The sequence below is a fragment of the Tiliqua scincoides genome, chromosome 2 (assembly GCF_035046505.1).
Source record: "Tiliqua scincoides isolate rTilSci1 chromosome 2, rTilSci1.hap2, whole genome shotgun sequence".
Lineage (NCBI taxonomy): Eukaryota > Metazoa > Chordata > Lepidosauria > Squamata > Scincidae > Tiliqua > Tiliqua scincoides.
The window spans coordinates 164,325,940-164,338,875 of record NC_089822.1 but is presented as its reverse complement, the minus strand read 5'-3'; the positions used below and the strand labels follow the sequence as shown (position 1 = coordinate 164,338,875).

General features: G+C 49.0%; 1 protein-coding gene across 2 annotated transcripts in view; it reads left to right on the top strand.

The window, feature by feature from the left end:
- The first annotated feature begins 4,643 nt into the window (after nt 1-4,643).
- Nucleotides 4,644-12,936, top strand: part of USP43 (ubiquitin specific peptidase 43) — a 113,480-nt gene continuing 105,187 nt past the window's right edge. Inside the window, exon 1 of one of the 2 annotated variants that reach the window (XM_066617156.1) lies at nt 4,644-5,423. In XM_066617156.1, coding sequence (XP_066473253.1) covers nt 4,833-5,423 — 591 coding nt within the window. In that variant the 5' untranslated portion in view covers nt 4,644-4,832. Of the gene's footprint in view, nt 5,490-12,936 lie in introns of both variants that reach the window. The other variant, XM_066617157.1, reaches the window with a different exon arrangement.

The window sequence follows — 12,936 nt, the reverse complement described above, 5'->3', positions numbered from 1 at the left end:
AAAGCAGGGTCTGATCCATCCAGGTTAAGGATGCCCTGCCCTCAGAGATGCTTCCTGAAGCTTTATAATGCCATCTGATGTTCTAGGAAAAGGCTTCTTGGAGGCCTGAAAACCTATGAAAAGATTTTGCCCTTGAGTTTAGGACATGGCTCTGTAAATGCAAAGGGATGGCAGGCAGAGGTTGGAGCTAGACCTGTGAAGGCAGAATGCCTTTCTTCTCCTGCCATTTGATTTTCTTTCTGCCACTGCAGTTCCAGGACTTTGTCAGCATTCTGGCATTTCCAATGAAAATGGATTTCAGGCGGAGAAGGGAATTGGGCCATGGACACCTCCTGCTCTCTGCTTTAGCAGGCCTGTCACAGGGTTCTTGTAATGCAGAACACATCAAACAAATAGGATGATGGCTTGATAAGGCTCAATGCTCTGGTTTTGCCTTCACAAAAAGAGTGAGTCAGGTCCACTCCCCTTAAGGCTAGGCTTGCATTGCTTTACAATTAAAAAAGGAAAAAAACACACATGGAAGATCAAAACTCAACACAGCAGTGACCAATACAGAACTGCCTGTTATGCACAGGCCTACCATTCACCCCAACAGAAAGCAATCTTTTTTTTTTGTTCTTTTCAATGTCAGATCTCCATAAATAAAATCTGATACTGTGTCAGACAAATAGTTAATGTCATCCAATGTTGCCAATGGGCCCTACACCCTGCTCCTTTCAGAAAACAGCAATCTAGCCTTGGAGGACTAGGTTGGATAGAAAGGTAGGACATCCATGTTTGACATGAAAATGAATGAATGGTGCGGTCTCTTGCTCAGCTTCTGTTCATTTCAGTGGACCTCACACACAGGGTGACCAGATACAATGGAAGACAGAGTGCCTCTACCTTTAACCATTGTGCAGAAGAGGGAATTTTGGCAGGTGCAGCTCAACATGGAAGGGTTGGAAAAACTGCACCTGCCAAAATTCCTTTTTCTATTCCATTGTTAAAGGCATAGGCACTCTGTCTTCCATTGTATCTGGTCACCCTGCTCACATAGGAGTTCTCGGTGGACTGTGTCCCCAGGTTGTTACAATAAGATGTGACACAATGGCAGTTCCCCCCCCCCAAAAAAAAAAAAAATCCTGAGCCTCACAATAGTTCTGAACCAAAATGAGAGGCACCCTTTCAAATCTGCACCATGCTCAGAGCAGTGGCTTGCACAGAGATGCAGCAGGCAACTCCTCTGAGGACAGGAAAATTCTGTGACAGGTGTGATTGGATCATTCAGGACTGCCACACATTACATCAAGCCTGTATGGAGCTTTTTTCCTGAGTGAACAGCACCTTCAGGTACTCCTGAACTGGACTGGGATTGTGGTCTGTGGGGAGGGGACATCAAACCTTTCCCCTCACTAAGGCCCCAATCAAGATAATCCCCCCCAGCTACTATTTGCTTTGGGAGAAAAGCTTTCACTGACACCTGTGAGAGCTTTCCTTCCAAGACAAGTAGCACCTGTGTTGAGAGTGATCTGGACTGGCACAGTGGTAGGGCAATGGACTGTATCCTCTCTTCTCCTATATCTACACCATGATCACAAGGCTGCTATTTATTCCAGGAAAAAAAACAAGATAACAAGCCCTAATAACAAGCTTTGTATAATGTGTAGTTTGGCACTCAGTCACTCCCACTATATAGCTGAATTACCTATGTTCCTAGAGGCATGCCCAGAACCCCAAAACAGCCTTTCATTAACTTATTGCTTGTGGCACAGCAGTTTCCTCAATCACACTGGGGTGTCTCACCACATAGTTTCAAAATGACTATCACCAGGCTGACTTCTCCCAATCTCTAGCCCTGAGTTCTAGCCTTTCCACAAACAAACTGGGCTAAGTCCTGCTTAAAGTTGTCAAGGAAAACTGAGAGCCCTTGATTTTTATTTGGTTCCTTGGAGGACAGCCACAGCCATGTGAGAGCTGTGGGTCCATAAGGAAGGAACTACAAGATAATCTTACTGAGTCACCTGATGATGGTTAGCCATGTGCAGTCTCCTGAACAGTGTGTGTGTGTGTGTGTGAGTGTGAGTGTGAGTGTGAGTGTGAGAGAGAGAGAGACTGCCAGCCAGCTTTTTAAAACCGAACTAAATCTGAGTTGGTTTAAGGTCTGAGCAGAGAAGTGAACAGAAGGTGATTTATTGGACCAAAGCATTTTAAGCTGGTTGCTTCTTGCTCAGGTCAATGGGAATGAATGTGGCAACTGGCAAAGTAACTGAGGACTTCACTACATGGCGGGGGAGTACTTGAGATGTGCTTGTTTTGCCAGGCTTTGGGGACAAAGTGAGGTGCAGGTTCTCTCTGGCTGTGATTTCTCCATGTTGTGCAAACCGTTTCAACGGTTTTCTTGTATGTTGTTCCTATGATATTCTTATGTTAGCTGCTTTGAGGCCATTCAGAAATAAACCAACACATAACCAGGTTGCAATTCATTCAAGCCACATTGATTTTATCACTGTCATGGATTTTGCAGCACTGTGAATTCAACTTTCTCTCCGTTCCATTCAAAAAGCTTTGATTCTTCAACTGATACAGCATAACAACAACACTTGAGTTGCTCTATTTCCTTCCTTGATACATGGCACTGTTTAGCCTCCCACTAGGAATCCAGTTCACTTTGGTCACTGTACAGATATGCATGACAATCACGATAGCCTTTTCTAGGACTAAATTGCTGATACGCATCGGTATTTACACATAGCACATTTTAAGGATTAAAAGTGCTTCACATACAACAATCCTCTAAGGTAGGTCAGCATTTTTATCCCCATATTGCAATAAGGTGCAGAGGTGAAGAGCTAATGGCTTGCGTGAACCCTGCAAGCTCATGGCAGAGGTGAGATCTGAACCGCACTTTGCATGAATTCATTGAAACTGCATTCCCAACATACCAGCATGGGGTAAACAGATATTTTCTGTTTTAAGGGGCAGCTCAGAGTTGAATGCACAGTTGTGCATTAGCTCTGTGCCTGCAGCCAGTTTGCAGTGGGCACTTGCTGTCCCCGGCAGAGTTGGGCTTTCACATGCCACTGCAATCCACCTAAAGGTTGGTTATGGTACAAGAATACTGTGGCTGCCACTCTCCTTTGGCCCCTTTCCAGCACTTTTGCTTTAGTAACTTTGTAGCCTAAGCAGTCACTTGAGTAGGGCTGACAAGAAGGTTACCTCCCACTTCAGCAGTACTCTCACCTGGGGGAGGGGGGAGAACCACACTGGTATGATAACCGTGTAATGGCCAGGTTACCAGATACCAAGATTTACCAGGTTATCAGGGGAGCTTGGGGGTGGAGATATGGGGGAGGGGGGTCAGAATCACACTGATTCCAAGAGCTGTCTTGGGCAGGTGAGCAGGTGTCCTCTTTTTTATCCTCATGTCCTGGAAAATAACTCCTTTTCCCTGTGAGCGGGCTCATGCAGGCAGAGCATAGCCTCTTCATAATCAATAAATTATATGTAATAGATTTTTAAATGTAATAATAAGTAATATAGTGTTTAAATTAACCACAAAAAATCAATATGAGTATTTTCAGCTTTTATTTTGTCATGTCTTACATTTTCACTGAATGTCCTACATTTTGAGGTGCCTGGTTGCTTTTTGTGGTTATGAAATCTGGTCACCCTGATCTTGAGCCCAAAATGTGAGTCTGTGGTCTGGTCTGTTCTGTCCTCTGTGTAGGTATGGCTGATGGCTAAAGGGAGCCTGGATATTTGGGAGCCTGGGGTTAAGGCAAGGCAGATGGGAAAGAAGGGTCTTTGCCCTGATCCTCTAAGACACTGAAAGGGATGCCTAGTTCTGCACCAGATGGCAAGGCTGGTTTCAACAAGAGGCTCATTGATCTCTAGTCCCTGGCACATCAGAGCCTCCTCGAGTGGGTCCAGGAAACAGGCATGGATGGTTCAGAGCCCAATCCTATCCACACTTTCCTGGGAGTAAGCCCCATTGACTCTAATGGGACTTACTTCTGAGTAGACATGCATAGATTAGGCTCTGAAGGGCCAATCCTATCTGATATTTGAATGCTGGTGCAGCTGAAATGCAGCACTGAGGAAAGAGAATAAATGTTCCCGAACTTGGAGGAGACCTCCATGATTGCCCCCCACCACAGGATGCAGCGCATGTCCAATTGCCATGGCTGCACCGGCACTGGAAAACTGGATAGGATTTGGCTCTGAAGCTGCAATCCTATCCACAATGACTTAGGAGTAAGCCCACTGACTGTCGTGGGACTTACTTCTGAGTAGACATGCATAGGATTGGGCTCTCGTTCAGTGCTTGAGCCCAAGAGGGACGTGGCCAGGTTCAGGCAGCAGGTTGCAACCGCGGCAAAGTCCTGCGCCGGGGCAACACCTCCCCTCGCCCAACCTGGCCAAGCCGCTCCAGCTGCGATGCCGCTTCCTAGCAGCGACGCCTCGCCCGCGAACATGCAGCCTCTCCCTGGCTGAGCGCGCCGGCGAGTGAGCTCCGCACAGAGGGAGGCGCCTGGCTCCCTGCGCACCTCCAAAGTCAGCCCGCGCGATCCTCCTCCCCCCCCTCCGGTGCCGGAGGAAGGCGGGAAAAGCAGCGTGCCCTTCGCGGCGGGGCACGGCGAGATGCTGCCCGCCGGCTCCCTACCATGAGCCCGGCCCGCTCCCCTCCGCCTCCCCGCCCAGCCCTACCCAGCCGGCAGCCGCGGGGGGCGGGCGGAGAGGCTCGGAGCGCTCGGGGAGGCGGAGGGCGCAGGTAGCCGAGCAGCAGCAGCAGGAGGCGGCTGGCGGCGGCAGCGCTTGGCGGACGAGAGGGGCGCCGCAGCCTGGCCCCGATGCGCGAGTCGGGGGCTGGGGAGGTGCGGGGGGCCGGCGCAGACTGCCCCCCGGCTGGGGCCCCCAGCTGCGAGCTCCCCCCGGCCGGGGCCGGGCGGCGGCGCAGGACGGTGCGCGCCCTCAGCAGGCTGGCCCGGCGCCTCCTGCAAACTTTGCGGGGGGCGCGGCGGCGGCGGCGGGAAGGCGCCGAGCTGGAGGACGACGAGGGCGGCTTTCGGCGCCAGCCCGGGCCCGACCGCGACCGCGCGCAGGCAGGTGGCGGCGGAGGCGGCGGCGGGGGAGCCCGGCTGTCCTGGGGCGCGCTGAGCCCCGCGCCCGCGCCCAGCGCCGCGGAGCCGCCGCGCCCGCTGGCCCCCGGCGCGCAGGGGCTGAAGAACCACGGCAACACGTGCTTCCTGAACGCCGTGGTGCAGTGCCTGAGCCACACCGAGCTGCTGGCCGCCTTCCTCCTGCTGGCGCTGCCCGACCAGCAGGGGCCACCCGGACCTGCGTCCGGATCCGCCTCCGGCGAGGTCACCCGCCACTTGGCCGGGCTGGTGCGGGCGCTCTGGACCCTCCAGTACACGCCGCAGCTCTCCGCCGACTTCAAGGTAGGGGCCGACTGCCTGGCACAGCCGAGCGGGCGAAGAGCCCCAGCCCGTGCCTTCTGCTCAGAAGTAAGGGTCCACACTGACCTGGGAGTAAGCCCCATTGACTGTAAAGAGGCTTAAGGCACCTTCTCTAGGAGGAAAGGCTACGGCGCTTGGACCTCTTCAGCCTAGAAAAGAGACGCCTGAGGGGGGGGGCATGATTGAGACATACAAAATTATGGACAGAGTGGATAGGGAGATGCTCTTTACACTCTCACATAACACCAGAACCAGGGGACATCACCAAAATTGAGTGTTGGGAGGGTTAGGAAAGACAAAAGAAAATATTTCTTTACTCAGCATGTGGTCAGTCTGTGGAACTCCTTGCCACAGGATGTGGTGACCAGATGTGGCATCTGGCCTGGATGCCTTTAAAAGGGGGCTGGAGGAAACATCCATTATGGGTTACAAGCCATAATGTGTATGTGCAACCTCCTGATGTTAGAAATGGGCTATGTCAGAAGGCCAGTGCAAGGGAGGCACCAGGATGCAGGTCTCTTGTTCTCTGGTGTGCTCCCTGGGGCAGTTGCTGGGCTGCTGTGAGATACAGGAAGCTGGACTAGATGGGCCTATGGCCTGATCCAGTGGGGTTGTTCTTATGTAGACTTACTTTTGAGTAGACAGGCATAGGATTGGACTGTCTGGCTACAATCCTCTCTGCGCTTTCCTGGGAATAAGCCTCATTGACTAGAATGGGACTTTCTTCTGACATGGGACTTCTGACATGGGACTAGAATGGGACATGCATAGGCTTGGGCTCTTAGGCTGCAGTCCTATCCACACTTTTCTGGTAGTAAACCTCACTGACTATAATGGAACTTACTTCTGAGTAGACATGCTTTGGCTTGGGCTCTAACCCTTCTGAGCCACCTGTAACCCACCCCTAAAGCTGCCTTCAGCATTGAGGCTTTAGGGACCCGCTCCAAGACCACCACATACTGGCAGTCACTGAGTCTTCTGAAGTCTGCCAGACCTTCCATAGACGTGGAACTCTCGGTGATGCTCAGCGTTCACACGTGAATTCCAACTATTCTAGCACTGGTGCTGCAGTGCACAACCGACCATATCCTCAGTATGGCTTTGGTGGTACTCAGCTGGAAACTGTGAAGAGGACCGGCTTATACTGTCCTTCCTCCAGCAGCCCCCTGTATTCTTGAACTGCTTGCCATTCTGGTGCAGCAGGCAGATCTGGCAGTGGGACCAAGGGTCTCATTGGGCTCTGCCAACACATGGGGTTCCCCTATGAGGCTGACCAAAGAAGTTTGGTGATGGCAGTGAGCTGTTCAGAATTTGGGGGTGATCCATTTTATCTACAAGTGAATTAAATCTGGGCTCCTCTGTGAGCAGCCTGATACGTTGCTACATAGAGTGGGTCACGGACGGTTGTGCCTGGCATTGCAATAGATGTGATTTCCCACAGCATATGTCAGAGCAAGGAAGAAGGATACTTTCTGTCATTAGGAAGTGTTTTGGAAAGAAGTTCTGGGACGATCATATTGAAGAGTTTGCTTAGCAAAGCCAAAGAGGAGGGATTCTTCATGCCTGCCTGTCTCAACTGCTGCAGTGATCTAAGCTGTTGTCTTTCTCTTTTGTCATATGTATTGGGGGTGGGTAACTAGCAAGCACCACACGTCTGGGGAGTCCTGCTGAACTCTACGGTGCTCAACACTTGTACGTGCTTTGAAGTTGAAAAATGGAATATTTATTATGGAGTAATTGCTGTGGCACTCCCTCCCTTCCCCTCCTGAAACCCTTTTGCTAGCGTGACGGTCATGGAGCTGAACACGCCAGCAGGTGGGGAACAGAGATCAGAGAGGCAGGGGGCTGGCTTGTCTTCTACTGTTGCTCCTGCAGAGCACTGTGCCAGTCCTGGGCCAAGGAAGGGAACACATACAACTGTTAGAGGGAACCTTTTTTTCCCTACCCCCCTCCTTTGCACTACTCCCCACCCCAGTGCATTTACTGAGATTCCCAGCTAGGATGACAGCCCAGCTGGGACAAACCAGCACTATGCTCTGGGTTAACAGTGGCTGTTTGGTGCTAGGGTGGTTCTAGGAGGGAAGAATTCTCTGGAGAGAAATGGGGGAGGTTTGGGGGAAGAGCCCACAGCTGCTGCTTACAGACATAGACTGTAGGAAGGTAGGACATAGGGATGGCCATAGGGAAGGTCATCTACACATTCCTTACAGGGCATGATTACCCATGCATCTGCTCCACCCTGATCCCAGAGACTCAGGAAAGCATTCTCTTCTGGGGTGGTGGTGGTGATCTCAGGTATTGCTTGCCAGGTGTTCAGCAGGCTGTGCATGGACCAGATGTACATAAGCTCCCTTAGGATACGGCCTTAAGCAAGAGGCTTAACCTGGACTACTCTTTGTCCAGGCTTGCTTCTTTTTCTTACTGAAGAAAAGGATGAATGTGTGCTATATATAGAGGATGTTGACTCTGTTGACTCAATAGCTATATTGATGGGTAGGCCTCTCTTCCAAGCGAGAGTGAGGGAGGGAGGAATGGTGATGGCAGCTCTGGAGTTTGCTATCTTTAGGATTTGATACATTTCAGGAATGTGTTTCCTAGAGAAGTGGACCTAGGGGAACTCAGAGGCTCTATGGACTAAGGGCTGCTTATTTCTAATTGCTCTTATCTGGTCACCCTTGATGACAGATTGGATTTTCTTAGAGGCATGCTTTCCATCTCTGATCTTCACATGTTGGCTGCGGGCTCTCAGAGGCTGTGAGAAGCATACACCTGAGCCATGGCTTTGTAAATCTCATGTTACTAATTCAGCTCTTTGTGACAATCCTGCTGATGGACAATCCTGTTTGGGGGGAGGCAGCTGGCTCTTTTCATATCAACTCAGCAGCCACTGCTGGATGTGAAATTGTTTTAGCTTCATCTAGTTATGTTTTCATCATGTGAGAAGACTAGGCTAAGGAAGAACCCTAGATGGGTACTGGATTACAGACAAGTCTCTAGAGTCCTGCAACACTTATTTTTGTGGTTGTTTCTGGAAATTCAGATTTCAGATTCTGCAGGGAATAACATGAATCTTCAAAGTAAAATATAAAACAAAAATTACCATCAATATTCACCCTTAAAATGATGGTAGGGAACTATAATCGAGGGGATAGATTTCCAAACCACAGAATTCTTTAGAGCTCTTCCTTATTATTGCAGTCACATTTTATAACTGGCAGACTTTTTTCAAAATTTATTTTGTGTAGTTGCTTGAGGCTGCAATCCTATATACACTTTCCTAGGAGTAACTCTCATTGAACACAATGAGACTTACTTCTGAGTAGGCATGCACAGGATTGTGCTGTAAGTTTAAATATTCTGGTTTATGTTAGAAGCAAAATCTGGGCTTTTGTAACATTTCAGAATTTTTGGCAGGGAACAGGATAGCATAGGGAGGATTTGATGGGCCATGTTTTTGTAGAATCAGGTGCAAAGAGGCTGGAATGAGAGGGCAACACCTCATCCTTCTGTAACAGGGATGGGCAAAGTTTCAACTTTAGGGATCCTGGACCTTTAACACTTGTATAGAAGAAATTATCTTTCCTACACAATTGTTAAAGGGCTGGGATTCCTAAAGTTGAAATTGTGCCCACCCCGCTCTATGATTACAACATCAAATGAGTGTTAATCTGTGGGAATGAGTTCTAAAGATTCCCCCATCACAGGAACAAAAGAGATAAACAAGCACTTTTTGTACCTCTCAGCATCACCTCAAATGCAGGTTTTCAGCAGAGTTTGTTCATCACATTATCTGCCAGTCATCAAGGATAACCCAGGGGTGCAATCCTAACCAACTTTCCAGCATTGGCATAGCTGTGCCAGTGGGGCATGTGCTGCATCCTGCAGTTGGGGCGCAGTCATGGAGGCCTCCTCAAGGTATGGCAGTGTTTGTTCCCTTACCCATAAGTTGCATTGCTCTTATGTTGGTACTGGAAAGTGGATTAGGTTTGTGCCCCAAATTGTGTCAGTGGACAGAACTTGCAGGTTCATAATTTTTCATTCACACAGTGAGACCTGAAAACATTTACTTTTTATTACATTTGAAAGTGGGACTTTTTTGCAGACAGCTGAGAATTTCATATTTGTGTTTGTGATGGGGGTGGTGATCTGCCCAGTGAGAGCAAAACTGGCTTTTGTGTTTGAGACATCACAGCCCTAATGTGAGAGAAATCAAAGAAATAAGGAAGAATGTCTGCGCCATCCCCATCAGGGCCAGCCTATCCATGAGACCAACTGAAGCCATTGCTTTAGGCTGCAGATTGATGTCTGCCCACTTACCTCCTCTGATCCCCCTACTCCTCCCACTCCCTGGATTGGAAAAAGAAGAGATGGACAGAGGAGGAAATGTCTAGGGGAAGAGAGTGCTGAGCTAGAACATTGAAGGGAGTGGCACATCTTTGGGTAAGCAGGCAGCATTTGGCATGCTCCTCAGGCATCAAGAGGACTTGGACTGGCCTTGACTCCCTTGTCACCTTATCTACAAGCTTTCAGAGGAGTCAGTTCATCTGTTCACCTCCAGCAAGCAAGTGTTGTGTATTCATGAGCATGAGAGCTGGTGGAGTGTAATGGTTAGGCTAGGGCTGGGGAGACCCTGGGTTCAAATCCCTGCTTAACCATGAACTTTGCTGAGTGGTCTTGGGTCAGATACCCTTTCTCAGCCTCTCTCTCTCATAGGGCAGTTGTGAATGAAGAATGCTGCCTTGAGCATCTTTGGTGGGATAAGAACATAAGAACAGCCCCACTGGATCAGGCCATAGGCCCATCTAGTCCAGCTTCCTGTATCTCACAGCAGCCCACCAAATGCCCCAGGGAGCACACAAGATAACAAGAGACCTCATCCTGGTGCCTCCCTTGCATCTGGCATTCTGACATAGTCCATTTCTAAAATCAGGAGGTTGTACATACACATCATGGCTTGTAACCAGTAATGGATTTTTTCTCCAGAAACTTGTCCAATCCCCTTTTAAAGGCATCCAGGCCAGATGCCGTCACCACATCCTGTGGCAAGGAGTTCCACAGACCAACCACACGCTGAGTAAAGAAATATTTTCTTTTGTCTGTCCTAACTCTCCCAACACTCAATTTTAGTGGATGCCCCCTGGTTCTGGTGTTATTCTGGTGAGAGTGTAAAGAGCATTTCTCTATCCACTTTATTATCCTTCCCATGCATGTATGTCTCAATCATGCCCCCCTCAGGCGTCTCTTTTCTAGACTGAAGAGGCCCAAACGCAGTAGCCTTTCCTCATAAGGAAGGTGCCCCAGCCCAGTAATCATCTTAGTTGCTCTCTTTTGCACCTTTTCCATTTCCACTGTGTCCTTTTTGAGATGTGGCGACCAGAACTGGATGCAGTACTCCAGGTGTGGCCTTACCATCGATTTGTACAATAAAATATCATAAATCAAAAACATGATAAAAATATGATAAAACAGTATTCAAAATGGTTTTATTGATGGGTATGAGCCAGACCCTGTATCATGCTGGCTGTCAGCCTAGACACAGCCCAATCCTATCCACACTTTCCTGGGAGTAAGCCCCATTGACTCTAATGGGACTTACTTCTGAGTAGACATGCACAGGATTTGGCTGTTAGTAGCCGCTCCTAGGCATTTTCCATGTGGAGTGGGGCAACTTATTTGAGACTGGAGGAATGGAAAAGAAGGACTTTCCTAGGGACATTGTTCAAAATGTGAACATCATAGTTAGGATTTCCTGCTCTGCATTTCTGAAATGAGCATGAGGCAGCCCAATTTTAGCACAGGCTGGAGAAGTTCTCACATTTTGTGTGAGTTTGGGGGATTCTAACTTTGCTCAGACCTAATTTTGCCCAGACCTCCTTCTCCAGACCTAGATGGAAGTGTTGTGTTAGCCTCTATTCAGCCTTACTCTGTGTTTTGTGGTTTTAGCTATCTGGGTAGGAAGGCTCCTTGGTGTTCCCACACCCTCCGTTTGTTTATTGTAATGTTGAGTAGTGTGTGGCTGTGTTTCTAGGAAACAGCATGCCAAAGGACTCCAGGAAGAATGTGCAGGAAAAAGACAGTGAGGATAAAGTCCTGTTGAGTAAATTTCTTAAATTTACATGATGGCATGTTGGTGCCATCACAGACAATTTTACATTCCTGTGGAATAAAATCTGCCCTTTTCCAGTCCCATTCTAGCCTCTCTCATACACTTCTGTGTTATAGACAGTTTGGGAGTGATGCAGCCCCATTGAGACACACACAAACCCCCTGTTGTATAGTCACTTGGGAATGGATTGCCGCAGGGAGCCTGTTTGGTAACCCTACCCTGTGAGCTGCCCTGGGAACAAGTGTGCAGATCTTTCATTCAGTTCTGTTTCATTCCTGGTGGGCAGGTGGAGAGGGAGAGGCTTCTGATGGCTGGCAGGGCGGAGAGCCGTAGCTCTTTAGCTCATATGGTCAACATGGAGTCTGCTGGGTTGCTCCTATGCCTTTTTAAGCTGCTGCCTTATCCTGTGTGTTCTCAGCTGTTTCAGAATTGGTTCAAGTGTCCTTCCTGGCCACATACATCCTCTTGTTGGGAAAAACCTACACCTGAAGTGCAAAAGCTGCCCTGAAAAGTCACTGGAGTGCAGGCTTCTAGAACTGTCCTGAACCAAACCTGCCTGGGCTTCTGTGGATGCTTGTTAATTGTTGTAGCAGTTACAGATTGCAAAATGATCCACAAGCAAGGGTGGAGAGTAAACTGTATGCCCTTCATAATGAGATGTAACAAATCTGGATACCTCAGCAGCTGATGTCTTTGGGAGAAGATGCTTTTGTGCAGAGAAGTGGCAGAGGGAAGGAGTGCTCAGTCCTTCTCTTATCCACTTTTTTCTGCTATGATGCCATCCCCTGCCAAACTGCTTTCCTCTGCAATGGGGTTGCACCTTCTCAAGTATGTACTGTAGCTAGAACTCGGATGGAGGGTGCAGAAGGTCTTTTGGGAAGATGGAAGCCCATGCACTGAAGCAAAACAGGAGAGGAAAGGGTTAGACACTCCTTCCTGCCCCACCACTGTGCAACAATCCTCCCGCTTGAAGCTGCTTCAGGGCCAAATCCTATCCAGCTTTCCAGCACTGATGCATTCGTACCAATTGGGCAGGCACTGCATCCTGCAGTGGAATAGTACTTGTGGGGGACTCAGACTCCTGCTGCCTGGCAGTGACCCCAGCAATGCAATGGTGACAAGCAGCAATAGGAGTCTTGGCTACACAGGCAGAGCTCCAGCATGTGCTTTGCCTGAGCCTCTTACTGGTGTTTGTCATGTTGCATCTGGCCTCCCAATCTGGAAGTAACTGATGACATTGTCACCAGTTATTTCTGGTGGTATGTCTAATTGGTGGACCATGCGAAGTGGAACAGCGGGGGGACAAACATTGAGAAACACTGTACTAGAGTAATCAACTCTAAAAGGACTTGATTCCCATGGACTGATCAAGACTGGAAAACAGAACCC